This window comes from Hemicordylus capensis, chromosome 3 (genome assembly GCF_027244095.1).
Source record: "Hemicordylus capensis ecotype Gifberg chromosome 3, rHemCap1.1.pri, whole genome shotgun sequence".
Classification (NCBI taxonomy): Eukaryota; Metazoa; Chordata; class Lepidosauria; order Squamata; family Cordylidae; genus Hemicordylus; species Hemicordylus capensis.
The window spans coordinates 102,363,437-102,391,055 of NC_069659.1; the positions used below are offsets into that span (position 1 = coordinate 102,363,437).

Sequence of the window (27,619 nt, forward strand, 5' to 3'; positions counted from 1 at the left end):
TGAACTCAGAAGTATTTAAGAGCTCAGTCTACCTCTGACTGCTGTTGGAGCAACTTATCCTGTGGAGCTGACCATGGTGCTGCAACCCAACTTTCCTTGCCTCACTGCCCTCCAGACCATGCGGGCCCCTGTCCATGGGATGGTGACAAGACCATCCAGACAAGACAGACAAGATGGTGACAAGACCATCCAGACAAGACAGCTACTATTCAAGCATACTTACACTTGGGCTGACTTTATCCCGGTCCTCTAGTTTTTTAGGATGGGTCTAAAGTCAGCACAGTTTATTGGCGCTTCAATTAAAAATATATGTGTAATATGAGGACTCCAGCTAAGCCCAACTTGGACTTTAACTGCCATGGTGCAAACTACTGTGAGCTCAAGAAGATTTGAATTAATGTTACTTATTATCTAAAATTGGTATACAATTCTTGCATCATTTATCTTCATGGTAACCATGCAAGTTAGAAGGGCTTCTAACCTGGGCTTAGAAACGGGAAGTCCAAGTTCAAATACTCAATCAGCTGTAAAGCTCTCTGGGAAGTCTTGGCAACTTACTTCAGCCTACCACACAGTTATTGTGCGATTAAGTCACCACTCTAAGCAACTTAGAGGAAGAGCGGGATACAAATGAAGCAAGCAGGCAAGGATAACAACTTATTCAAAGTACGCATAGTGTACTTTAATAGGAAACGGAATCTGAACCACAATCTTGCATGTTGAAACCAAACATCCAAATCTACTGCACCTTCCTGGGTCCAGTTTTTAGAATTTCACTTTAGAGTAACAGTTCCAGCAAAGGATCTTTTCTTTCTTTTTCAATAATATGTATGTCTTAATGGAAACATATGAAGCAGAAATATTTATATAAAATAGCATATATTAAGACATTGCTCATATCATCAATCATTAAACTCTTGCTTAAATACTGCTAACAAATGGCATTTCCATTGTACCCTTCTGGCAGAGCTTTTTTAGCACTGTATGAAGCAGACATGATTAACACAACAAAAAAAAGTTAAAAAGCAAATCTAAAAAACATATTTAAGCTGCCTTCTGGAGAAGAAAATGTGGCACTTTGAACATAAATTTGGCTGGACAAGATTATAAAAGCAGTGAAGTCCTTTTTGCACATTCCATTCTGAATTCAGGAATCCTGTTTCAGTCTCGAGAGTCAGGGTGGTTGTAGCACAGAGAAACTTGGCACTGAAGAAAACCCAGCCTGTATACAGCCTTAAAGTGCACCATAAGTCAACCAGTGAGGCACTGCTCCTTCTCTTGTCCACTGATCTATTTGATTCCTTGCCTATAATAAAGAGTCCATTGAGTGAGCCACCTTGTCATTGTCTCACATTTCTCGATTTGGGGGAGAATTTATGAACTTCTGATCTTGAGCCACAACCCAATGAAGCATATGGTCCAGAAGGGATGCCTTCTATATTCAATGACTGGCATCCTAACTGTCTTCATACTTACTGAATAATCAAGCCAGCACTGCAGTAGCTCACTGTAATATAAAACATGCCTCCTATAATGATAAACAGAGGGCAGTCAGAGGTGATGTGAGATGGTTTCTGCAAAACCATCAAGTCATATAAACCAACAAAAAATGCAGATATCACAATGGTGATGATCTCTTCTAGGCATGGGTATATGCCTAGAAGAGAATTCTACTAGTTCTGCCCCCTGACCCACCACATCAACAAAATGAGCTTCAGGGACCATGTGATCTGTGGCTTCATGTGGTACCTTCTTGACATCAGATGCCTTCTCTAGGCATTGGAAGAAACGCTTTGGTGGGCATTTCCATTCAGGGATTCATTTGCTTTGTAACTGGCCTGAGCTTCATCATCAATGTTCTCTGGGGATTTCAAGTCTGCTTTTTCCACAGAGGTGCTGGATGCAAGTGGCTTGCAGGCATAACAGAAGAACTTGAAACACAGCAGCAATCCTTCTGAAATATTGGATGAAAAGAGTTTTTTGCACGGGTGGCAAAACTGGTAGAATATAAGCATAAAAAGGACAGCTATGCTATAGCCAATCAAAAGTTGCAAGACCAGCAACGGGGCACATACATACATATAGACATCTGTCTTGTACATATACCACATCAACAAGAGAAAAGCATTCTCAAGGAACCTCAGTATGTAATATAAGGCTAGTCTGTACCAGTTCTGGGATTTGTCAATTAAGTCAGAATCATTTAGCTTTAACTGCACAGCTGACCAGCAAAACATATTAATGCCAGCATACAGGAAAGTGAGAAGGCACAGAACAATGGTGGTGCCTACTTTGCTCAAAGCCTTTTCGATATTTTCTGGCAGAGTACACTTACTTTGCCAGAAGAGAATCCATGGGTGAAAGAAAAAGGCAAGGAAATTCACAAGTACCACAGGAAGGATCCAGATTTGAAGGACTGAACTGAAGAGGACAAGGACTATAACCCTTACAGCAATCTCAAAGCTTCTCCAGAGAAAGATGCAGAGGTAGGCAGCCGGTTTCACACTGACATCATAATCATCATACTTAATCTTAATGGCCAGGATATTGCATCGCAGGGCTCCATATACAATCGACAGGAGGGAGAGTGCCATGAAGACACCTGAGAAAAGAAAAAGTAGTCAGAGCTTTTGGAAAGCAATACGGTCCAGGTAGCATCAAACAGCAGAAGCATGCTTTAATTGTAAATGAGGAACTCCTCAGGTAGCACTTTGCTGATGTGGCTTCTATCATCTTCTAAGCTATATCTGAGCACACAGAATAAAGAGACTTTCTTTCCTGGAACAGCTGCCCAAGGTCGCTTACCTAGGAATGCTGGAAAATGAATTTGGATGCAAAGCATGTTCTCTGCTCTCAGACCATAATGGAAGAACAGCAATATCAGCAAAGTGTACTGTATTCCAGCACTTTGGAGAAAAACTCCATCATCAAAAACTCCATCATCAAGAAAAACTCCATCATCATTAGCAGCAGCAGAATTCTTCTTCTTCTTCTTCTTCTTCCATTTATATCCCGCTCTTCCTCCAAGGCGCCCAGAGAGTTGTACTACATACTTAGATTTCCATTTCACAGCAACCCTGTGAAGTAGGCTAGGCTGAGAGAGAAGTGACTGGCCCAGAGTCACCCAGCTAGTATCATGGCTGAATGGGGATGTGAACTCGGGTCTCCCCGGTCCTAGCCCAGCACTCTTAACCACTACGCCGCACTGGCTTTATGTTTCAAATGACATGGATATTTTCTGTGCCCTTTTTTATATTAACAGTGCTGAATTAGGTTTGTATTTTGTTTATAATTTGTTTGGTCATTTTTTTGTGATTGGCTGTTTATATTATTGTTTTGTGTGTTTTAAATGGAAAATCATTTAAACACACACAGAGACATGCTCCCATAAGTCACTTTCATTTCTACATGTATGTATGTTGTTTTAATGAATCATGCAGCTGACTGCCTGATTCAAACTGCACAGAGTAATAATATTTTAGAATTGGAATGGAAGTTCCATAGTGCTGCTTATGTGATGTTCAGCTGTATGATTATTTCTCCCAGTTTGCTGTTTTAATGCAAAGCAGCTTCAGAGACTACAATCAAGGGGTGTGTGTGTGGCGGGGGGGGGAGTGTGTGTGTGTGTGTGGGAATCCTCTTCCTTCCTGATGTTTGAGAAATGGTTAAGCAGCTTCACCAATTATAAGAGACAAAACAGCTGGCAGAACTGATGTTCTTATCTATTATTTCCAACACATTTTGATTTGCAAAATTTCTCTCAAGGGAATTTCTATAAAGACAATATAGAGAGAGCTTAAAATATGACATGCAGACCAAACCAACCACAATAGAAGAAAATATCACATACTAAAATATATGAACACACATAAACTCTTAAATAATAAAACCATGAATTACATACTAACTAGCCGGCCCAGGTGCAGAGAATCTGCGCCTCTAGTTCTCCTCCCTCCTTCCTGACTCCCCCCTCCATTCTCGGCACCCCCTGTCCGCCACTTTTTATCCCACTGCCGTTTTCTCCCCCCCCCCACCGCCACCACTGTTTTCTCCCCCTCCTGCTGCTTTCTCCACCAACCCATCACTGTTTTCCTCCTGCACGCCTGTCTGCCGCCGCTTTTCTCTCCCCCACCTGGCAGCTTGCTTGGGAACTCTCGCGAGAGCTGCCACGCATGGGATTAGTGACAGGTATGTTGCCAGGCGTCGACACCAACTTGACAGCACACTTCACATCTTAGAGAATTATAGATAGATAGATAATTTACAGACTTACCCCAAAAAGATAAACAGTAAAATAGAATCATTCCTCAGAGAAGACATAAAATGTGTATGGTAATAAACAAACCCAAATTACTCAAACATTTTAAAGAGTAATTCAGTACAACTCCATGCAAACTCTAAAACAGCCACACTCTAAACCAATATAAGCAGATAGATGATACTACTTATATCATATGGCAAGAGAGTCTGCAGTTGCTTTCATATACACAGGTATCGCACATCATCCTAGATAAAGCATTCATAGATATAAAGTGGATCCACACAACCAGAAAAGCAAAGCTCTCCTCTCCTCCTATCTTGGTTAAAAGCAGGGTACAACAACTGGGTTTGGGCAGCCTGGGTTGGAGGGGTTGAGAGTTATGCAAGCTATGGGTAGCCTGCTTCCTACCTAACTAAATGAGTTATGCAACTGAGTTATGCACCTAACTGAGTTATGCAAGCCAGGGTAGCCTGCTTCCTACCCTGATTTTGGTGATTGTGTGAACAGGCCTATAGACTTGGATGGTCTGTCCATCCATCTTAAGTTCCTCTTTCCTGGTTTCCTAGTACAAGTAAATTATAAAAGCATTAATAAATCTTATAGTTATGTGCATTTATATGTTTTTGTATATGCTATTTTCTTGAATAATGTAGCAAAGAATAAGGGGTGATAATCTCAAACCACTCAGCAGGCGATACCAGTTTGGCTGAGACTGATCTTCAGTGGGTTCCATCAGTAATTGCCATAGAAAACTGTTAAAATGCATGCAGAGTGCCTCATGGCCATTCTCTCCTATGACTAGGAAAGACTCGAAAAGCAATGGAGAGTCCCAATAAATGCACCAGAAGACATTCATAGACAGGAGAGAAGCTCTGAACGTGAACTCCTGCATGTTCAGAGCTTTGAATCATGAAATCACTCCATACATATGAAACCAGCTACCAGAGCTTTACAAGCTAAATGCAATCTGCAGTCCTGAATTTACTTTCTCTTGATTATCCTGTTGAAGATAATGCAATCACAACTGAACGTGGGGTTTATCCATATATATTTGATTACATCTGATGCTGGCTTCCCCTTACCATAAATTAATTGGTGCCTTTGACTTGAAAAACGCTATGCAAATGCTTTAACAAATAATGAGACTTCAAAAGAATATATTTTGCATTCCATTCAAGATGCAAATTGGACAGGGGAGAGTAAATACTATTATGACTCTATTAACTTTCAAGTGAAATGCGAAATGTGAACACTACTTTTATGACATCATGTTCCTTAGTAGCATTTAAAAAAAAAATCTTGCTTAACACTTATTTTTAAACTGAAGATTTGGAAATTAAGACATTACAAATAATGGATGTTTTCCCACCCAAATTGCTTTTTAGTGCATTTTAAAGCCAATATTTGGCTTCCTCCAACACATTTACTTCACTGATATGCCAGATATTACTTTGTTACTTGCCCATAGCTATTGCAGGTGAAGACTATTTCGGAGGAAGTTCTCAATATTACTCAATTATACATCAAAAGAGTGCAAAAACGAGTCTGCAACGCAAGCAAGCTGACAAGACAGATGGTATATCAGCTACTAGGACTTGTATTACCAGTGGCAAGGATTGTTCCCAGCTTCTGAAATGGCTCGACCACACTGCACCAAAGGTGGCCAGAGATACCTTTAATAGTTATCCAGTACAGGGTATTTTAACTATTGCTGTGGAACAAACTTCATGCACCAACATTCCCTCTTTTGACAGCTGCTAGAAGGATTCTATCTTCTATTGCACCTGATCTCCCAAACCTAGCTCCACAAGGAAATTCTGAATTTCCAGACTTCATACTTCACCATCTTTTTGATTCAGTAGCAACCATGTCTTCATGTTGTATCAACTACTTTACAGTCCTTCAATTTGGTAAATACAGGCAATGTTTATTTATTTATTTTATTTTTTCATTTTTATATCCTGCTCTTCCTCCAAGGAGCCCAGAGCAGTGTACTATATACTTAAGTTTCTCCTCACAACAACCCTGAGAAGTAGGTTAGGCTGAGAGAGAAGTGACTGGCCCAGAGTCGCCCAGAAAGTATCATGGCTGAATGGGGATTTGAACTCGGGTCTCTCCGGTCCTAGTCCAGCACTCTAACCACTATACCACGCTGGCTCTTGAATAATGCATTGCTCAGAAGTAAATCCTACTGCATTTAATAGGGCCTACTCTTATGTAAATGTGCACTGCAGTCTAAAGAAGACAACTAAAATATAGAGAGGCTGCACAGTTCTCAAACTCATCTGAATTTGGGCTTTTAGGACAGGAAACTTGGAAGTAAACCCAACTGGACACAGTGGGACTTCTGAATAAATGCATAGGATTGTCTTATAAATCCATACACTTCAAGCCTTTATAATAATTAATTTGTACTAGCTGGGCCAGGCGCAGACCATCTGCGCCTCTAGTTTCCCCTGCCCACCCGCCGCCGATTTCTTTCCCCGCCTGCCCACTGCTGCCGTTATCTTCCCCCACCCGCTGCCATTTTCTTCCCCTTCCCCACCGCCATTTTGTACCCCCCCCCCGCTTTCTCCTCCCCGCGTTGCTGTTTTGTTTCCCACCTCGCCTGCCTGTCCACCGGCACTGCCGCTTTCCTCTCTACCTGCTGGCAGCTTGCTTGCGAACTCTCGTGAGAGCTTCCACACATGGGATTAGTGACAGGTATGCCTTAGAGCAGGGATGGGGAACCTTGGCCCTCCAGCTGTTGTTGAACTACAACTCCCACCATCCTCAGCCACAATAATTGTGGCTGGGGATGATGGGAGTTGTAGTTCAACAACAGCTGGAGGGCCAAGATTCCCCACTCCTGCCTTAGAGAAATATAGATAGATAGAAGATAGCTAGGCTAAAATTATATGTTTGAGCATTTCTATGACAACCAACAAGACCAGAGGAAAGAAACCTAGACACTGCTTCCATCACCTCTCTTTAAAAAACCATAACACAAATAAATAAATAGCATGATATGCAAAACTCATACAGAAAACCACCACAATATCAAAAGGACATTCAAGTGATTTTCTCTCAGCTTAACACTATTCCAGTAAAAAACAAAAGGTTGCTTGATATCTAGAAAATTCCTTATTAAATACACAGAACTGACCTAGAAATGTCTGTACAAATTATTTCATGAGCATAAATATGTCAGGCTCTTCTCAACCACGAACTCTTAGCTTCCAATTTGATATTAGGAGCCAAGTATAAATGCCCTTTTTAAATAGGTCCTGAACAAATGTAGCTCATTTGGAAGCTGCAGATGGCCAGTTCCCTTGAAAATCAGGTCAGAGCAGGTAATATGTCCTTATTTCTCAGTCACATATGTGCCACTGTACCTAATCGGCACAAAATGTGTACAAAGAGACAACTTGTTCCTTTGCACCAGGAGTCAACCCCAGCCCAAGCTGACAATGTAGAGCAGTGGTTCTTAATGTGGGATCCACCAGATGTTGCTGAACTACAACTCCCAGCTAGGGGTGTGCACGAACCAATTGATGTAGAACCAGTTCAATCGTGACCCAAACCAGGGCTGGTTCAGTCCGTGATCGAACCAGACCAAGCCCGGTTCGATGTGAACTGTTTCTACATCGAAGGGTACAGGGGCGGGGGAGTGGTGAGAAAGATTGTTTAGGCACTTACCCGGCTCGTCGCTGCTCCCTGCTCCCATCCCAAACTGAATCAGTCAGATTGCTGTTTAAACACAGGCCACCCATGTGGCAGCAGCATTGATCTGGCCTCTTTGCATGTGTGGAGACCATGCAAATGGCCTCCGCACATCCATGGAGACAGGAACCACACCATGGTGTGGGTGGCCTGTGTTTAAACAGCGATGGGGGCAGCAAGCCAGATAAGAGCCTAAACAACCTTTCTCGCGGTTCCCCTGCCCCTTTACAAGTATTGCTGCCTGAGCCACTGAACCGGTTCGATTGAACTGACCAGACTGGCCGGTTTGATTGAACTGGTCTGGGGAACGCAGTTCGGTTCAAATTTGATTTGAATTTGAACTGTGTTTTGGGGTTCATGCACCCCCTACTCCCTGCATCCCCAGTCACAATAAATTGTGGTTGGGGATGCTGGTAGTTCAGAAACATCTAGCGGACCCTACTGCTGTAGAGGCTTCTGGCCTCTTCATGACAGACTAGCACTCTTCCGCATCCTTTCCTCTGCCATGCAAGGGGTTTCTCAAGGTAGTGATGGACAAGAGGCATCTTCTGGACTGTATATGGGCCCAACATGTTGATCCTATAAAGTAAGTCAGACTAGGTTCTCAAGTAGTGAGGGCTTTGAAGGCATACAAGGGCAAAATACTTGCAAACACAGGAAGAAGCTTTATCTAAGCGGCATGGGCATAGCAAGGTCAGCAGGGGCCTGTGTTCAATAAATAAACATCCCCCCTTTAAAAAAAAAAGTAGTGTCTCTGCCTACTGCTGTTGCACCACCTCCACTGCTCCTCCCCCTCCCCTGGTGCTCCATGCCCCACTGCCCAGTAGCTGGTCCTGCAGTGGTGGTGGTGGGGTTTCCATGGTTTCTCTCCCCGCTTGGAGAAAAGCCATAGAATCCATTACTGCTGTGCGACCAGCTACAAAATGGAGGGCATACATGCAGTCAGATTAGGTATCAGGGCATATGCATGCCATTTCTTAGCTTGCTAGCGCAGTGCCAATGGAGTCTATGGCTTCTCTCGTTTGAGAGTGAGGAGAAAAGCCATAGAACACGCCACCACCACTGCATGAGCCAACTACTAAATGGTGGGGCAAGGTGCAGAGAGGGCAAGCAGCAGGACTGGGGAGGGGATGAGGGGCAGATGGCAGGGCCCTTGGGGACATGGCAGTCTGTGTTCACTGGACACTTTTGAACAGCAGTAGGTATGCCCCTGAGAAGGGGGCAAAGACTACTGTTTGCGCTGAAGCAGTTGAAGCCATTTAACAGAACAGGGCTGCTGAGTTGCTTAGAAAGAAGATGAATGAGTTAAGAGTCTACATCAGTGGTTCCCAATATTTGGAGGCTGTCTTTTGAGGAGCTATAGCTGGAACGAATATGCCCAACCTCTTCCCACATTTTCAGGCTACGGGACTGTGAAAAGTATTATCTTTTCAGCAAGAATACAACGAGAAAATAATCCAGTCATTCCTCTAAGGGGATAATGCTTGCAAGATACCAAACTGGTCACTTTGCAGAGGATCAGAGGGCTATTTCATACATTTACGTGGCAAATAACCATGTTGCACATTACCTGGAAATCCAAAAAAATTGATGCATGAGTGACGTGCTTTTTGAGCTTTCAGGAAGTACGTAAAGCAAGAGCTTGCACATTTCCCCCACAGCAAGATATGAGAGTTCCAAAGGCATATTAAATTCCTGCATCTTGTCACAGGAGAGATGCACATGTTTTCTCTTTGGAAGTTACAAGTGCAGCAGAGGAAGCAGAGCACACAAATTACTTGCACATCCACTTTATGCATATTATTACACCCAAAGCCACTCATATAGTCCTGGAAAAACATCAGACTGATCAAGTGGGTGGCTCACAGCTGTTATTCCAAATTGATTTTAATTTGTGCTCAGTGATCATTCATCTTTCCACCCTCTTCATAAAACCTGGTTCATTAACCCACTGGAAGTCCACAATCACTGGCATATTACAGGGTATTTTAGTGTACTTGATAACCCAGGAAATCAAAATTGCATACTGTTCTGATGTTTTTTCCACCTGTGCTAAGGTTGCCACCTTTTTGCCTGGCAGAGGCACTGTATCTTTTAACACATACATAACGGTGTGTGTGTGTGGGGGGGGGGATTGGGATCAGCAGGTGTAATTTTTCCATGCATTAAGTGGAGAACTACACCTTTTGCATTTCCGGCTGTCATTCAGCTGTTGAAGATATAGTCTCAGTTAATGTCACATCAGGCCAGTCATCCAATTCACATCATCAAGGAACAGCAAGAGCAAACACCTACCCTCGCCAGCATTAGGCAGATAATGTCATATGAGAGATGAGCAGATCATGCTACGGATGTGCACGAACCTGTTCAGAGGCCCTTTTACGGGCCTCCGAACAGGTTCGAATGACCGGCGCTTCAGCAGGTTCAAAGGCAAGGGGGAAATAACTTTAAGAACATACGAATGGCCCTGCTGGATCAGGCCCAAGGCCCATCTAGTCCAGCATCCTGTTTCATGCAGTAGCCCACCAGATGCCACTGGGAGCCAACAGACAGGAGTTGAGGGCATGCCCTCCCTCCTGCTGTTATTCCCCTGCAGCTGGTACTCAGAGGCATCTATCCAGTCTGACGATGGGACGGGGCAGCAGGGAGGTACGCTGCCGCCCCACTGGACAATTTGAAAGTGCAGTGTAGGTGGGGGAAATGTGGTGGGAAGGGTAAGAGCACTTCCTGGGAGTGATTGCACAAATCAGGCAATCACACATATGGGCAAAGTGTCCACCTGTGATGGACCTAGGGTTACTCTATGCTTTCCTGGGATCTACCCTCAGTAGAGAGATTGTTTTGATCCCAATTTAAGAGCATGCCACTCCTTTGAGGCAGGCTGCCACCAATTCAAGACTGATCTAAAGTCATTGAACATGCTCAAACATGGCTTCAACAACCTACAATTGTCTGGCTTGGGACTTGCAGGTACTGTGCAGCTGGAGTCCGCACAGCTACCCAGCTCTAGATGAACAGTATATTAATCTAAAAACAACCCATCAGTAGCATGTGACTTTACAATGAACATTGGAAAGAGTTTCACAAGTAGGCCTCCATAGCCTTTGTTTGTAGCCTGTTTGGGGGTTCTCAGCAGCACCCCTGCTTTGGAATTAGAGGCTTGTAGTTTCCATTTTGGACTCTCTGAACTCACAGGATTGTGGCTTACACGAGCTAACTCACGAGGATAAATCACTCAGCAGGGAGCATGGGCAAAGGTAATTCCAGGTCAAGCCTAACCCAAGACTGAAAGAGGACTATTCCTTGTGCGCTCCTCTCTGATCCCAGCACAGGTGAGGATGTCAAAGTAGACACAAGTTAATTAAGAGTTATTCCTCTAACAGGAATAGCCAAGAACTACTCTCTATGTTGGAACATCAGATTAGCCGTCGAACTTATCACCTTCTCAGAAAGGAGTAGATAAGGCATAACAGGCTCATCTCTCGAACAGAAGCATTAATGGTTGGCTCAAGTCTCAGGTGGAGTGCTCGTTGTTAGAAAAATTCCAGTTACCCACCTGGGTCCTCCTGACCCACGAAGATAAGCTTTAATGTGCCCATCTACTCTGTCTCATACAAGTTTCTCAAACCTTTTCACTTCATTGTGCTTTACAAAATGTAGTCTTTGGTCAATCACAGATATCACCCTTTCAGCAGAAAGGTATGGTCAACATGTGGTTAACATTTGGCACCAGGGCAGACTGCTGCCTATTTCTGTCACCAAGAACACCAAACAGTATGTCTCTTCTCTGGATTCACCTGTTGCATGTATGTGCATCTGGGCACCAGCTATACCATCTTGCTGTGCCTTGGCCCTCGTGCCCTACCCTCTTTCTGCCTCAAGGTTGGTCCTGTCTCTACAGGTAGGCCTAATCTGTGCGGCATGCTTGGCTCCATCAGGAAACTGGTCTCTTGGGATCAGACCACCTTTAAACTTTTACTTGCTTCCTGAGCCGTGAGTGGTATATGGGTCCTCACTCTGGTATCCTGTTTTCCTGCTTGTTCCTGAAGAGGGAAGTCCTTCAGCACTGGCTGAGCAACAAGTGTCTGATATACCACTGGAAAGGATCCAGGTATCCCAGCAAATTTCTGGTCCAAACACTTTTGCTCCCTTTCTGCCCTCTTTTAAGACTAAGACTAAGACAATTTTGCTGGTCAACCTTGAGTGGATTTTAATTCATATCTCAAGGTAAAACACCTCTTTGTGAGCTACCAACATATTACTGGTATTATTAGTCTGGTCAGTCTTATTAGTTAACATTGCATTGCTTATTAATCAAGATTTCATTTCTGTACTCCTAAAATCCCGAATAAACCTGATTATATTTGACTTTAACTATCTGTCAGTACTTTCCAAGACCGGAGCTTTGCACAAATTCATTCTGTAATGAGCTGCTCACTCCAGATTTGCTGGTTCCCCACACAAGCCCAACAGTTAGTTAGGTGTGGTCTGTCAATACCCCAGGGCAGTCTCTCTCATTAAAACTTTTTAAACCAGACTGAAGTCACTTCTAATTATATGAAATTTATTAAGAAATAAGGAACTGGGGGAAACAGGGAATAAAGAAAGACACAGAGAAACTCAAAAGAAAATACAAAAACAATATTAACTAACAGACTAGTACTGAGTTTTACCTTAGTCGAGTAGTAGGCAGGTCCTCAGATGAGAGAGCATTAATCTCTATAGCTTCTCCCTTTCTGGACACCAGAAGCTGCTGGTGACATGATAACCTGATTACTCACAACTGGACTGGTGACAAAATGGTGGTGGGGGAACTGGGCCCCTATTTTATAGTGATTAAGGAGAGGGAAGGCTTTTTCATTCTTCCAGAGATAGACAGCTCTGGGATCCAATGAAAACAATCAGCATATATCTGATATCTCAATCCAAGATTAAGGTTTGCCCTCCAAACTGGAGGTTCCTCCTCCTTAATGGTCTGAACATACACGACTAAAGGAAAGTTTGGTTTAGGACTATAGCTTGATGGCTCTGTCCCTTCAATGACAAAAAGTAAGGATTCTCCTCATTCAATAACAAAAAGGGAGGAATGCCCTACATTCAGAGCACTCAGGGTACAATATAAGCACAAGACCTTCTTGAGCTAAGATGGAGATCTGCATTTCGTCACACCACCTCATTATGTGCATGACTGATGGGGGGGGGGGACACCACACCTTGCTATATTAAGTGGAAATGCCTGCCAATGAGCACATAAACAGGAGCAATGATTTCTCACTCTCCCCAAAATAACAATTTCTTATGAATGTGCCTCTACATTCAATCATAGCACAAATTTAAATTCTTTCAATACTGAAGTATAAGTAGGAATGATATTAAATGTGGATGGTTGGAAATGACATATTGCAGTAGGAAGTTAGAGGCATCAATTATTTATTCTAAATGCCTACTAAATTATAACATGCATATTGATAATCATTGATTTTTGTGTGTTATTTAATCATGTTTCTTGCAGTTGGCTCCAGAACAACCAAACAAGGGAGAAGGTTCAGCAGCTACTTAGCTCAGATCCCCTTCTCCCAACACCCGCAAAAAGTGAGCATATATAAATTATACGTACTTCTAGCTGCTGTGATCTCCTGCTGCAGGACACATATGTACAACTGAAGTGTCAGCTGAGGGGCAGAGCCCAGGAAGGCTTGGATCACTGATGCCCTGCTAAACGCAGATCTGTGAGTAAACAGCTTGCCCTCTGCCTGGCCAACTTCTTTCTCGACTTCTTCTGAATGCCCACCTTTTGGCATCTGCCTCTTCTTAGTGATACTGACATAAGGCTCTTCTACTCTGCCTGCATGAAAGTAAATGTAAAAGGCTTCCACACACCTGGAGGGGAAAAACAAGGCAAGCAATTATACCAATCAAACGCTTCTACACCTCAAGATTGCACTTAATGGTATCTCTGATTATACATAAGTCACTCTAACTTCAACTAAGTTAGACAACACTCAATGGGGATCCTCTGTGCATGGTGCAGGGATAGCCAAAGTACCTGCATCCTTCCCCCTGCATGTCCATGTAGTGAGATCTGGAGCAGAGGCAAGGAGACTCACTGAAGTAGAGCCATTAATCAGGAAGCCCCAAATTTGAATCTCACTTCTGCCATAAACTCTCTAGGTAGGTCACTTCCTCTCAGCCACACCCCCCTCTGCAATATGGGGATACTACTCACGCAGCAGGGAAGTTGCTTAGGGAGCAAGAGGTTGCCGGTTCAATCCCCCTGGTAAGTTTCCCAGACTATGGGAAACATCTATTTCGGGCAGCAGTGATATAGGAAGATGCTGAAAGGCATCATTTCATACTGTGCGGGAGATGGCAATGGTAAACCCCTCCTGTATTCTACCAAAGAAAACCACATGGCTCTGTGGTCACCAGGAGTTGACACCGACTCAACAGCACAACTTTAACTCACTATTTTTTATAGGATGTTGGAAGGATTACAATAGTATAACACATGAAAAGCACCAGACAAATGCTAACTACAGTCATCCCTCACAAAACGTGTGGGTTCCTTTCCTGGAAATTGGCAAATTTGGGGGAAACTAATGAGAAACAGGGGGTAAAGGGAATCTTGACTGTGAAAATATCTAAGAATAAAGAAAAAAATACTAGAAAATCAGCAAAAAACAAAAACCCCTTAAAATTTCCAAGAGTTAGCAAGAGGAGTGAGCAGATGGAACCTCTTGACATTTTTTGAACTGCCCCCCCCGAAATCACTCAACAGCACAAAATCATGAGGAGTCTGCAGGGTCAACAATATGAATAAGTGGATTGAACCTTTGAACACCGCCCCCACCACACACCCCATGGGGGGGAACCCCAAATCACACACACACACAAAAATCTCGTGAACCATGGATACTCGGGTCACAGTTGGTGAGACACAGTCAAAATTTCCCAGTCGCAGATACTCAAAACCATGATTGAGAAAAGACAGGAGATCTGGTTTTGTGGAAGCAAGCATGACTTGTCCCCCTAGCTAAGCAGGGTCTACCCTGGTTGCATTTGAAAGGGAAACCACATGTGAGCACTGTAAGATATTCCCCACAGGGGATCGAGCCACTCTGGGAAGAGCAGGTGGTTTCAAGTTCCCTCTCTGGCTTCTCCAGGATAGGGCTGGCACTTCACAGGGACTTTGGCAGAAATCTGGATGACATGTGAACGCACGCACACCTGCTCTACCAAAGTTAAAATGCCATCTGGTAGGGCACCAGGAATCCTTTCTGAGCAGCAGGAGAGGGTTCCCACTGTTTCTTACTGTCTTCATCTCCTCTGTGTGTGCTAGAAAAGGATCTGAGGGATGGGAAGGGATTGGTGGCCACCACTGGAAAAGGATTGCAGTAAACCCCTCCTGTATTCTACCAAAGAAAACCACATGGCTCTGTGGTCACCAGGAGTTGACACCGACTCGATGGCACAACTTTATTTTACTTTAGTGAGCCAAGCCTAAACATGTGGATCTGTGATTGTATCTGTTCATATATTTCAAAAGCTAAACTAAACCATAGCAAAAGGAGAAAACCTCGTGGCATGTACCCTTGTTCAAAGCACTGGGTTTATCCCTACAAGTATTCCACACAGCTGAAGAGTGGCTACTGTGGAGTAACTGATGCCCAGTGCCCAACAGTTTTGAGCTCACTAATGAGATACAAAATAGTAAACCCCTTGCACTGAATTCCACCTTTATTCTTTCTGGTTCATGGAAATGGAGTTACAATGGCTGTTTGTTTTTGCACAGTGGCTTCTAGTTTGGTGTTTGACTTGCATGAACACTTTGGCTTCAGTAACTGACTGAAGAGCTTGGTACTGCCAAGAGTGCTTAGCCCAGAGAGAAACTGCCACAATACCCTGTGAACACAGATCCTTCCTGCAGTTTAAGCGAATAGCCTCTTCCAGTATGAACCTTGAAGGTGAAAAATTAGCAGTCATGCCATTTGTAGCATTTACTCCCTAACTATAAAGCATGTGTTGGGTGAGAGAGGTATTTTGAAAAGAAAAGGAAGTCAGAGGATCAAACAGCATTCCATTATTATAGTAATATTAATTCCAAGGTTTCTCAGTTAGGTTTTCCAGCTCCATAAGGATCCTAAATGCAACAGAGGTAAGTATCTTTGCAATTATTTTTGCTTTAGTTAAAAACGAATATGTGCAATGGTGTGCAGCCTCCAAAGGAACTCAGCTGATTTTTATAAATTCATTCTTGCCCGTAGGCTCAAATATTTTGGTAAAACCAAAAAGATGCAGCATACCCAGGGTGTATGCACACAAAGAGAAAATCTGCTCTTACCATCAGTGTTCCCTCTAACAGGGATTCCCAGATGTTGACGACTACAATTCCCATAATCCCCAAAGGCTATTGCAGCTGGGGATGCTGGGAGTTGTAGTCAACAACATCTGGGAATCCCTGTTAGAGGGAACACTGCTTACCACCTCCTTCCTTGGTCACGTATTATGGAGAAATCTACAGAGAGACATTTTACAGAGATAAGATGGGTGTGCCTTTCACACAAATCCAGGCACGTTTCTTTGCCACAGTTAGAAATCACATGCAAAACTGCTGCAGCCTGCATACAGCTGTGCATATATTCCACATCAGGCATGCTAGTCAGTATATTCACAGGATAGATCCATTAGTACCCACATGCAAAACAATTAACAGCTATCTAAAAGAACATGCTGCCTTGCCTTCCACATGGATGAAATGATGCAGCAAAGGGTCAGGGCTTTATTAATGCACCTGAGTCTCTCTTTGTCCCAATGGGTTTGCTATCATCCACAATTAAAGAAACATAACAATAATAATTTAATACCCAGCATGGACATTTTGTGTTCAGCATTCTGAAATGTGCAACAACCATTACTGGATTTTTTTTTTTGGGGGGGGAGGCCCTATTCTGGAATAATACCCCCCCCTTCAGAGAAGGGCCCTAACAATTCAAGATTAGTCGAGCAAGTCCTATGCATTCCACCCCGAAGGCCGTGGGGGTCGCCCAGGGAGCCGCCACGCTACAGGTCTGGCCAAGGCTTCCGGCTGCAGAGAAAGAGCGGCCGCCGCCCGCCCGCCCCCCACCTGACAATGGGTCCGAGCTGCAGGATGTGGAGCAGCAGCACGAGCGGCCTGTCTCGGCTGAGGTCGCGGTGGATGAAGACGAGGCTGAACTGGACCAGGACGCAGGGCAGCAGGGCGAAGAGCAGCGTCAGCGACTGCCAGATGCGGTCCCCCGCCGAGCGGTAGGTGCTGCCCAGGTACAAGGCGGTCACCGTCTCGGCCACGAAGAGGAACACCGAGACGAGGACGGAGCCCGGGAACTTCATCGCCTCCCCGTGCCCGCTGCGGCAGGCTGCCGGCTCACAGGCAGGCCAGCCAGCCAGCCAGCGGCTCAGCAGGCTGCAGAGCAAGGGTGGCCGCCGAGAGCCGCAGCAGAGTCCTCCAGACGCCCATCTCCCTGCGCGCGGCTTGCTTGGGCGAGGAAGGAAAGGCGCAAGGCCTGCTAGAAGCGGCCGCTAGGGGGCAGGCCTAGGAGGGCAGCTGCGGCTCCGGCTGCCCAATTGTAGACGCGACCTCATGCCATTCTTAGACGAGTCTTTTCGTTGCGACAGTTGGGGCTGATCGCGCCGTGTGTGTGGCACGGCTCGAGGGTTGGTTGGTGGATGAATGAATGAATGAATGAAATTAAGTGCCAGGGCTCAAGGCTGCGTCCCAGATGCATGATGGACTCATTGGACTGCCTGCCTGGGAGCGGTGAGTTATTCAGGACACAAAGCACTGAGGTACTCTTCCTTATATATGATTTCATATTCCGTGTTTAAACCCAGTAGTATACCTTACTAGTGTGTTGCAGTGGTGAAAAGACAAAAAGTGCTGCTTGTTGTGGTATCTAGTTCTGGCCGCTAAGGTTGCTGCCTTTTTAGCCTACTTTCCAGTAGGCTTATGAGATCACCAGGTGTTCTCTGTGTGTTCTCAACTTCACAACGCCTGGACCAATATGAACCGAATCGGGTACAGTTGCAGGGACACCCCAAGAGTGTAGTTTGTGATGATGTCATCTACCCCAATTCTCAAGATAGTGGATGCGTGAATGTTTGAGGTCCAAGTGGGCTAACCTGTGAACTGCCTGACCGAGTTGAAACAAATTTGATACAGCTGTGGTCCCAGCAACCAAAGAGCCCGCTGGTTGTCTTTGGTAGAATACAGGAGGGGTTTACCATTGCCTCCTCCTACGCAGTGTGAGATGATGCCTTTCAGCAGCTTCCTGTATCGCTGCTGCCTGATACAGGTGTTTCCCATAGTCTGGGAAACATAGCAGTGGGAATTCAAACTGGCAACCTCGGGCTTGCTATTCAAGTCATTTCCGCACTGTGCCATTAGGTGGCTGGTGTAGGGACACATAGGGATGCCCTAATGGTGTGGTGTGTGATGATGTCATCCACTCCAGTTCAAGATGGTGGCCACATGAACATCTGAGGCTCAAGCGGGCTCATTTGTGGACTGCCTAACTCATTTGAAGCAAATTAGGTACAATTGCAGTGACACACAGGGTGACAGTTGTCATTGAGTGACATTCAATGGTATAGTTTGTGATGATGTCATCCACCCCAATTCAAAATGGTGGACATGTAAACCTTTGAGGTGCAAGTGGGCTAACTTGTAAACCACTTAACCAATTTGAACCAAATTTGCTACAGCTGTAGGGACACATAGGGACACCTCAACAGGGACACATAGGGACACCTCAACAGCACAGTTTGTGATAATGTCATCCACCCCAATCCAAGGTGGTGGTTGCATGAACGTCTGAGGCTCAAGCTGGCTAATTTGTGGACTGTCATTTGAACCAAATTGGGTACAGTTGCAGTGAGTGACACACAGGGACACCTCAATGGCATAATTTTTGATGATATCATCCACACCAATTCAAGATGGCAAACACATAAACTTTGGGGGCACAGGTAGGCTAACTTGTGAACGGCTTAACCGATTTGAACCAAAATTTCTGCAGCTTTAGGGACACATAGGGATGCACCAATGGTGTAGTTTGTGATGATGTCAGCCACCCCAATCCAAGATGGTGGACGTGTGAACTTTTGAGGCTTAAGTGCACTAACTTGAGGACTGTCTAATCGATTTGAACCAAATTCGGCACAGTTGTAGTGAGTAACACACAGGTTCAAATGGTGTAGTTTGCAATGATGTAGTTTGTAATGCTGTCATCCCCTGATCCAAGAAGGCGGACACATGAACATTTGAGGTGCAAGAGATCTAACTTGTGAACCTCTATTTGAATCAAATTACTTCCAGTTGTAGAGATAGTGAAAGGAAAGTAGGCTCATTAGTTCTTACTAGAACAACTTGTTTCTTTTCTTTCTGCACCATTAACCAGTGCTTGAGTTCAATAGGTGCTAATTGCCTGTGGTAAAAAGCTGCACCTTCACACAACTGCCCTGAATGATGAGCTTTGTCAGGGGAGGAAAGCAAACTTACACACATTCTTTTAACCAAGGAATGACATCAAATGATATTTTGCATGTCTGATCACCAAATAACACCAAATTACTTCCATATCACCCTGACTTTTCAGACACTCTGTATGCATTAATGGAGGCAGTTCCTGTTCAGTGGGAAGTTTTCGAATGGAGCGCTTGTATGTGCATTGGAGAGAGTACCTGCTCTTAGTTTGCTTTAAACAGGTCTACTGTCTATATTCTATAGGAAGCAAAGCAACGTCATGGAAACTAGGAGCTCACAGATCTCAGCCAGAGCAAATCCCATGTTCTGTGAGGCACATTGTGGAGCTCTGGAGACTGTGGGAATTATTGTTGCAGCCTGCACATATCCATGTGCTCCAGGTAGTGAATCTGTGCTTTGAAGCCACACCACTTCTTGCCTTTCTGGTATAGAAAAAGGATTTGTATCATGATGAATTCTTCCACAACTGCATTCTTGCTGTGAGCCACTCAGAGAACAATTTGTTATGGAGAAACTAACAAATAAAGTTTGTTTATTCATTCATTCTTACCTGTCACCACACATCAAAAATTCTTTAAGGCATTTTCATACTCTTCCTACCACCAAACTTCCCAAGCAATCAAGCAAGCAAGCTGTGCTAAAAGCTGCTAGACCCACATTGTGAGTTTCTTTATAACAGTTTCTTCTGCTCCCCCCCCCCACTTTATTCGCCCCGCTCTATGAGAACAGCTTGCCTGCTACATAGCAGCTTCAACACTGTTTGCATTTCAAGTGGCCACCATGCTGTTTTCAAGTGAGGATATGGCTTCAGTGCATTCAGGGGCAGTCTTACTCCTGGACTTTGAGGCCAAAGTCCAGGGCCTCCACACCACTGGGGGTGGGGTCAAATCCTTTTAAGTCTATCCTGGGTGAGGTGGCCACTGGCCTGCACTGCACTGGGCACCGAGTGTGATTGTGACCTGTGCCAGGTGTTTTAGAGATAGAGGGGGGAGTGGGGAATGAAATATGTGGGATGGGAATATGTTAAGTTGTGTGTTGAAATGTTTCTGCTAATGCATATTTGTATAAATATAGCTGTTCTTTTATGTTCTTACATGCTTGTGAGTCCACAAGAATGTAACTCTTGTGAGTCCTTGATGCTGTTTGTGTCATCAAGAACCCATGTGTTAAAATCCTGCATGTGTCATGGTGTGTGTGTGTGTAGGGGGATGATGTTTAACTTGGGGCGGGGGGGCTCCAGCAAGGGGGAGGACTCTAAAGGCCTTTTAGTCCAGGCTCCAAAATTACCTAGGTGCACCTCTGAGTGCATTGGTTCTCCAGCCAAGTCCAACCATTTTGCTGGTCAGTTCATGTGGAGAAGGAATAGACAATCCTAGATAATGGCAGTATTTAATTCTTTTGCACATGCCCAGCAGTAGAGTATGCAAGTGCTATTGGAAATATCTGCTCACATATACCATGGATTCAGCTTTTCCATCTCCAAAGTGGACAGATGTCAGTTCTGCCATGGATAATAGCACCAACCATCTCACAGGTGCTGCAAAAGCAGTCTTGATCCAGCCGTTGGAACTGCATGCACATCCTGGGTTCTGGATGTGGAGCTCCTGAAATGGAGCTGTACCATGTATTTTCACACTTATTTCTTGATTTGACAACAGATATCCACTGGGGAGGATAAGCCATGGCTCTGTAGTAGAGCATGTGGTTTAAATGCAAAAGGTCCTAAATTCAATCCCGGGCGTTTCCAGGAGCATTTCCAGACAGGGCTTTTAGCTTGCTTCTCCTCCAGATTGGAGGGTGTGTGTGTTCACATATCAACCAGATTTACTGCAAAGTATCTGCAAGCTATCAGAGAGCACTTCACACACAATTCGGGTTTTTCATTGAACATTAGAGCATAACCCAATTCATGTCTGAGGTTTAAAAAAAGGTCTATTTTTGCATCAATGTTGGGGCGGGGGCAAATTTGAATTCACAGTAAACTGGCGGTAAAGCCTGCTGTCTGGAAATGCTCCAGGTAAGGCTGAGAAAGATCCTGCCCTGTCTGAAACTCTGGAGAGCTGCCTCCAATTAGGGTAAGCAAAACTGAACTAGACAGTAAAAGGCAGCTTCATGTACTCACAAGGGGATCACCCTTACTGAATTGGACTTGCCTGGAAATGTTTGCCTATAAAATACAGGTATTGACCTATCTGCCTGTACACATTGTCCCAGACTTGTCAGAATATATTTGTTGGTTTTAATGGGTGTTCTTGTTATTAGGGTATAATCCCATATTTAATTAATTATTCTGCACAGGTGACAGAAATGATGTGAAGATGGGATGTATCTATATAGATACAGTGAGCTCTCACATCATCATCATCATCATCATGCCCTTCAGTTAGATGCTCATTGATTTTCAGATTCATTCACATCAAGGCATGGCAAATAAAATTACATGGACTATAAAATTACACAGGAAGTAAGAAGCAACATCTCCATAGAATGAAACGTGCTCTATAATCTGAATGCCTAGCACATGTACTTTAAAACTATGTCTGTGGTATCGCAGAACTTTAGTCAGATTAGCGACTGAGAAACAAACTAAAAGCAATTGTTCAATAAATTCAAATTAGCCATAGCACATAACAGTACAGATATATTTTATTTGAATTAAGGCAAAAGACCACACAGGTTTTATATAAATAACATGGATAGATGGAGAATTCTTCTGTCATTGCTAAGCCAATACGATGATCACCACTTTAAAAGGCTAAAAAAAAGTAGCTTCTATATCTCTTTAGTTTACAGTACAAAACTAGTACAATAAACACATCTTCAAATATCACAGTTTAAAACATCATAGCGGCAAGGTTTTTTTCAACAGTAAAATGCAATTCTACAGGAGTAAATTAATCTTGATTTTAAAACTACACCACCTTGTTATGGCAGTGAGTAGATATCAAAGCTGAGGATACAAATGTTTCTTATCACTTATGATATGGATACCATAAGCAGAAACAAATGAATGGAAATTACCAACAGTGGGTATGTAACAGTAATTGTTAGCAAGCAACACAAACCACTGCCATCAAGCTGTAACTCTGCAAGCAGATGGACTCATCAGTGTTCATTTGCTAGCAACTCCACCATGGCTACACTGAGACCTAGGGCTTGATTCTACATAAATGGTAAGGTCTGGTCCTTAAAGGCAATGTGTTACACCTAGACTTGATACTCCGTAGTACTGAAAATGAAGGTATAGAAGGCTGTGCTTCATTTCAAGCAAGTGGTCTTTGGGACATCACCTTTTACTACAAGCCAGGGGTTTTGTTGATAATGTGAAGGTTATCGGCACTTCTGAGAACAGATCCTGCCTGGAGCAACCCCAAATGTAGAATCAAGTCCGTTATTATTGTACTCCTTTCTTTCTGTCAGACATAGTAACAAAGATTGAAATGTAACTCAATGTCTGACAATAGTTTCCCTCTATATGAAACAGAAGGATTTAAGAAAATCTTCCTCATTGTACAGTATATTATGATCACTGTATAGAAAATACTTTTGGTTTATTATTATATAACATTATTTAGGAATACCACTGCATTATAAAATATTTTTGATCAGCAATCTGCACTTTGCTTGCAAAACAAGTTTTAATTAAATCTTGTAGTCTGCTATATTATATTTGAAACTAACTGATAACCAATTTCTTTTAAAGTTAACCTTTGAAAAATAGGGACTCTAATTTTAAAATCAGAAACTACAACCTACAGAACTACTGATATGTGCTTTTTACAAATTATGATTTGAAGTCTGAAAAGCATGCACAGACGGCTAAAAGTGGTAATATACTCTGATATACTTCAAACAGAGATGTAATATGTCTTCAAATACCAGTTTCATCTTGTCCACAGTTTGTAAACACTCCCAGAAAGGGAAACTGTGGGCCACTATGTGAAACAGGATGCTGGACTAGATAGGCCTTGGGCCTGATCCAGCAGGGCTGTTCTTATCACAATATTGCACAATTAAAGTATATCGTTAACTAAAATGTACACATTGTAAGTAGGTGCTATTGGAAAATTCAGTATGAACAGAAATTCTTAGTCAACGTACACAAATGCACACTGTCCAGTGATGAAAGTCTGCAATAATTGATGTTGACATATTCAAGGCAATTCAGCTGTTAAGTGCAGTATATGTGATATAAATAGTCATGTGATGAAGCAAAATCTGTGCTACTTTGTTGGAATACGCTTAGTCACATCCCTAAAATGTATTGTTTCATGGGCCCTGAGTATTGGTAGCTTATGGCTTTGTGTGTGTATATATATGTGTGTGTGTGTGTGTGTGTGTGTGTGTATGTGTGTGTATATATAGATAGATAGATAGATAGATAGAGATATATATACACACACACATACACGTTCTCTTAGGATTTTTTGGTCATTCTGTAAATTTCTGTTTTTGAATTACTCTCAAGCTTCTAACTATTTAGCCAATTATAAGAGCAGGTCAGTGTCATCATATGTAATATTGGGCTGTACAGGAGTTGATGCTCCTCCATCTGAGCATTTATTTAGAGGCTTAAGATCAGGATGTAACATTTTAAATTCCAGCTAAGATTCTTTCTCATTGTTGAATGAATGATAGCAGTCATTCTTCTATGGGTTCTTTACATAAATTTTTAGTCCAGAAAATCCTGACTTTGGTATTCCTTCTCCTCCTGTCCTACATTAGCAGAACTCTTCCATTATGTCAGGGAGCTGAAGAGGACTCACGTTACTCAATACACTGATGTCAGTCTGCTGCCTGCATTCAAAAGGTATACTATCAAATATGGAGACTTCCTAAGCACCTTTTAAGAGGGTGTCTGCATAGACAAAAACCTTGCTACTCATAGCAGAAATATTTGAAGGTGAGTGCAAAATGAGTCTTTTAAACGTACAATTTTCAATGTGCACACATTTACTTGAACACTTATGATTGTCTTCATGGATATGCAGAACTGGATGTATTTCTCATAGATTCTTTTCCTGCTGTAGTCATTAATTTGTATACAATATAGTACAGTGATGATTATTTGCCCTAGCAGAGAACTAACACCACAGCCATTTTCAGTTATTTTGCGGTATGTGCGTTCCAGTGTCTGTACATGTGCATGTTTTTGTGGGAATGACTGTACATGTGTTCATTTTAAGTGACCCTGAGAATAGGCCCCCTAAAATGCAGAATGCAGATAGGAAGTGTACTATATGTGTGTTCAATATACCATGTGAATTACATGAGTACAGAACAGTACACTATACCCAGATTGTATGTCCCTTGAATATAATGTGACTAGAGCTCTGGAGTAATCAAATAGTGTGGTGCAGATGGGTGAACCATTCGCCTTTTCTCTGAAAGAAGATAAGTAAGTTGCATGGCGTTGCATCAGAATGCAGTGATCAAATGTTTCAGCTGCTTACCTAGTCACTGAATATTTTTAACGTTAAAAAATGGGGTGGGGGAGGGAGAACATAGACAAAGCTAATATCACAGTGTCTCTAGCATACTTCAAAGTTACAGAAAAATAACCATTTGCTAAAATTTATAAATCTGCTACTAAAATGATAGCTAAGCTAGAGTAATCTTTTTTCCCCTTTTTTCTCTACGATTCTATGTTTAGTTGAAATAATTTTACTATGATCTGAAGTTTGTTGCCCAACAGTCACAACTAGTAATAGCCCCTTAGGACACGAAATCCAATGTTTTACACAATAGGATACAAGACATATGCCACAGATGGGTACTGTATATAATATATGGCAAAGATTAATAATCCTTTTTCTTTAAGAAAGCATAACTGAGAAATCACCATACTACTTAAATTTTCTATTTAACTACACATATAAGCAACTTAGCATATTTAAGGATTTAATGTGGACTACAATCCTAAGCACACTTTCTTGGGAATGAGCCCTATTGAACTTGGTCAGACTTCTAAATAAACATATAGAGGGTTGAATGCCTAAAAGAGATCTTGCTTCATGTCAATTTGCTTTTAGATACATGGCTATGTTGCATGTTTTTGAAACAGTATTGTGACCAAGTATGTCTGCTACAGTATATTGTTTCAAATAGTGAAATTCTAGATTTACAATAAGTAGAGGCAATTTCCACATTAGATGTCTAAGATAGCTGAGGCTATTGTATCATATATCATATCTTAAGCTGCACTACTTTTGGGGAGAGTCTGCAAGAAAAGAAGTAGGAAGAAAAGGAAAGGATTTTCCTTTGTAGTATAGAGCATATCATGGGATGATAATTTTAGAATTGGAACAGATTTCAGATATCTTCTAATCTAACTTCCTATTCAGTGCTGGAAATCTCTGGCTGTATTATATTTTCTATCTAGAGCATCTTAGAAACACTGACCGATTGGAAATCAACAGGCAACAAGCATCCAACTTTCATATACCTCTATTATAAGCAAACTATGTGGATATGGAATGCACATAGAAATCAATAGGATGCCTTTAAGCAAGTGTGTTTATGATTTGCAGAATTCCAACATGAGAGAATATTCTCAAATCATTTAATGCTAAAACCATTCACAGATTTTTAAATCAATAATGAGAAATGTGCAAACTTATGTAAGAGCCACACAATCAGTGTAGTATGGAAAAGTGGTTTTGTTTGCTTTTTAAAAACACCCAACATTAGGTCCAATCTGTTGAGTGGTTTCTTTGTGAAGTAGACTGAAGACCATGAATAATAAAAGGTATACCACTTCCAAAATATGTACTAAGAGGTTGAAATCTAAATGCAGCTATTTGGTATAATTGTGTGGGAGTTTGATCTTGTTCAGATTACTGGCAAAATCCATCTTTTTTTTAATGGAAGCATACTGGACCACAATTCCATGTAAATTGTTAAGAGTACTGAAAAAGAGAGCAATTCTACTCCAAAACTGGCTCAAAGCAATGGATTTTAAGAAAGAATTTCATATTCCAATGGCAGATAGCATTCTCTAACGTCTCAATGTGCTTATTATCATTTAAGTCTTACAGAGCACCTTATCCCAAGGTTTAAAAATGGGAGTCCTTGTTATCACAGCCCTGTGAGGTATGTTGTTGTTGTTATTATTATGTAACATTAAGAGCCTGCAACTGAGAGCCTGTGAAATGCTCAAAATCAGGGAATGAATTCATGGATCAGGTGGGATTTAAGTTTAGATTGCTATCTTCTGCCACAGGAATTGAAGTCTAGGAAGAAAGCGAAGTAAAGTATCCATTAATTTTGCAGATTATTTTACTTAGAGACTTTACTTATATAGATCCCCCTTTTCTTTCAGAAGCATGTGCACACACACACACCCACACACACACCCACACACACCATCAGCAGCATGGAAGCAATTTCCCCATGATGGTATGATCCCACACCATTTAGAAGTGTGCTTGAATAGCCCAACTCTGTAGTGAAGCTGATCACATAGAAGGAGAGTGTTCATCAAGTGGAAAAGACTTGCAAAATTGGTCCTGTTTAAATGGGATCATACCATGGGGAAGCAACTCCAGTGCCAGTGTTGAGACTGAATCATTTCACAAACAATTATATAAGCAATAGGCCTGTGTGTGTTGGAAAATGTCGGAATACCAGGTCGGAATTCCCAGCCCCCACCACCAGGAGGCAGTGCCTCACAGGGCAAGTGCTCCAGAGTAGGAACGCGGTGGTGGTGGCTCTTTAAAAGCCACCCAGCAGTGGTGCAGGGATGCCTGGGCAGCACAGTGAAATATGGGTGCTCTGTGGGGTGGGGAGAGAGTGCTGCACAGCAGCCTGGGAAGCACGTGCATTTGCTGGAAGTTACGCGCAGAGCTTCTGGGACAGCACGTAGTTCTGCTTCGAGTGCAGAGCAGTCCCAGCACAAACCATTCCAGGGGTGGAATGCTGTGCACATCATGTTGACCATGATGCTGAGTTACTTCCAAATCTTAAGTAAATAAGACTGTGGTGGTGAAAACTTATTCAACCTCCACAAGCACTTGTACTATTCTTCTACTGAAATAAATAATTTATAAGAAGATAGTATATTAATACAATAATAAGAATAATTGCAAAACTTCCTATTAGGGAGGTGTACAAAACCGGTTTGCCCAGTTGGGTTA

General features: G+C 42.7%; 3 protein-coding genes across 5 annotated transcripts in view; all 3 read right to left on the reverse strand.

Annotated features, from left to right (window-relative positions):
* Nucleotides 1-17,656, reverse strand: part of LOC128352290 (cytochrome b-245 heavy chain) — a 63,290-nt gene extending 45,634 nt beyond the window's left edge. The window contains 2 exon segments of the mRNA XM_053312734.1: nt 17,088-17,251; nt 17,254-17,656. Of these exon segments, the coding sequence (XP_053168709.1) occupies nt 17,088-17,251; nt 17,254-17,332 (243 nt within the window). The 5' untranslated portion in view covers nt 17,333-17,656.
* XK (X-linked Kx blood group antigen, Kell and VPS13A binding protein) lies at nt 668-17,074 on the reverse strand. 3 transcript variants are annotated; one of them, XM_053312739.1, is made up of 2 exons: nt 13,581-17,074; nt 668-2,602 (listed from the first exon to the last, which is right to left on the reverse strand). In XM_053312739.1, the coding sequence occupies exons 1-2, from the start codon at nt 13,762-13,764 to the stop codon at nt 1,773-1,775; spliced, it is 1,014 nt and encodes a 337-aa protein (XP_053168714.1). In that variant the 5' UTR covers nt 13,765-17,074; the 3' UTR covers nt 668-1,772. The 3 variants fall into 3 exon arrangements, with proteins under 3 accessions (XP_053168714.1, XP_053168716.1, XP_053168715.1); XM_053312741.1 differs by lacking the exon at nt 13,581-17,074 and adding an exon at nt 12,637-12,713; XM_053312740.1 differs by lacking the exon at nt 13,581-17,074 and adding an exon at nt 4,133-4,233.
* Nucleotides 17,657-19,710: 2,054 nt separating the features above from the next.
* Nucleotides 19,711-27,619, reverse strand: part of LANCL3 (LanC like family member 3) — a 72,774-nt gene continuing 64,865 nt past the window's right edge. The window contains exon 5 of the mRNA XM_053312736.1: nt 19,711-19,906. Coding sequence (XP_053168711.1) covers nt 19,768-19,906 — 139 coding nt within the window. The 3' untranslated portion in view covers nt 19,711-19,767. The remainder of the gene's footprint in view (nt 19,907-27,619) is intronic.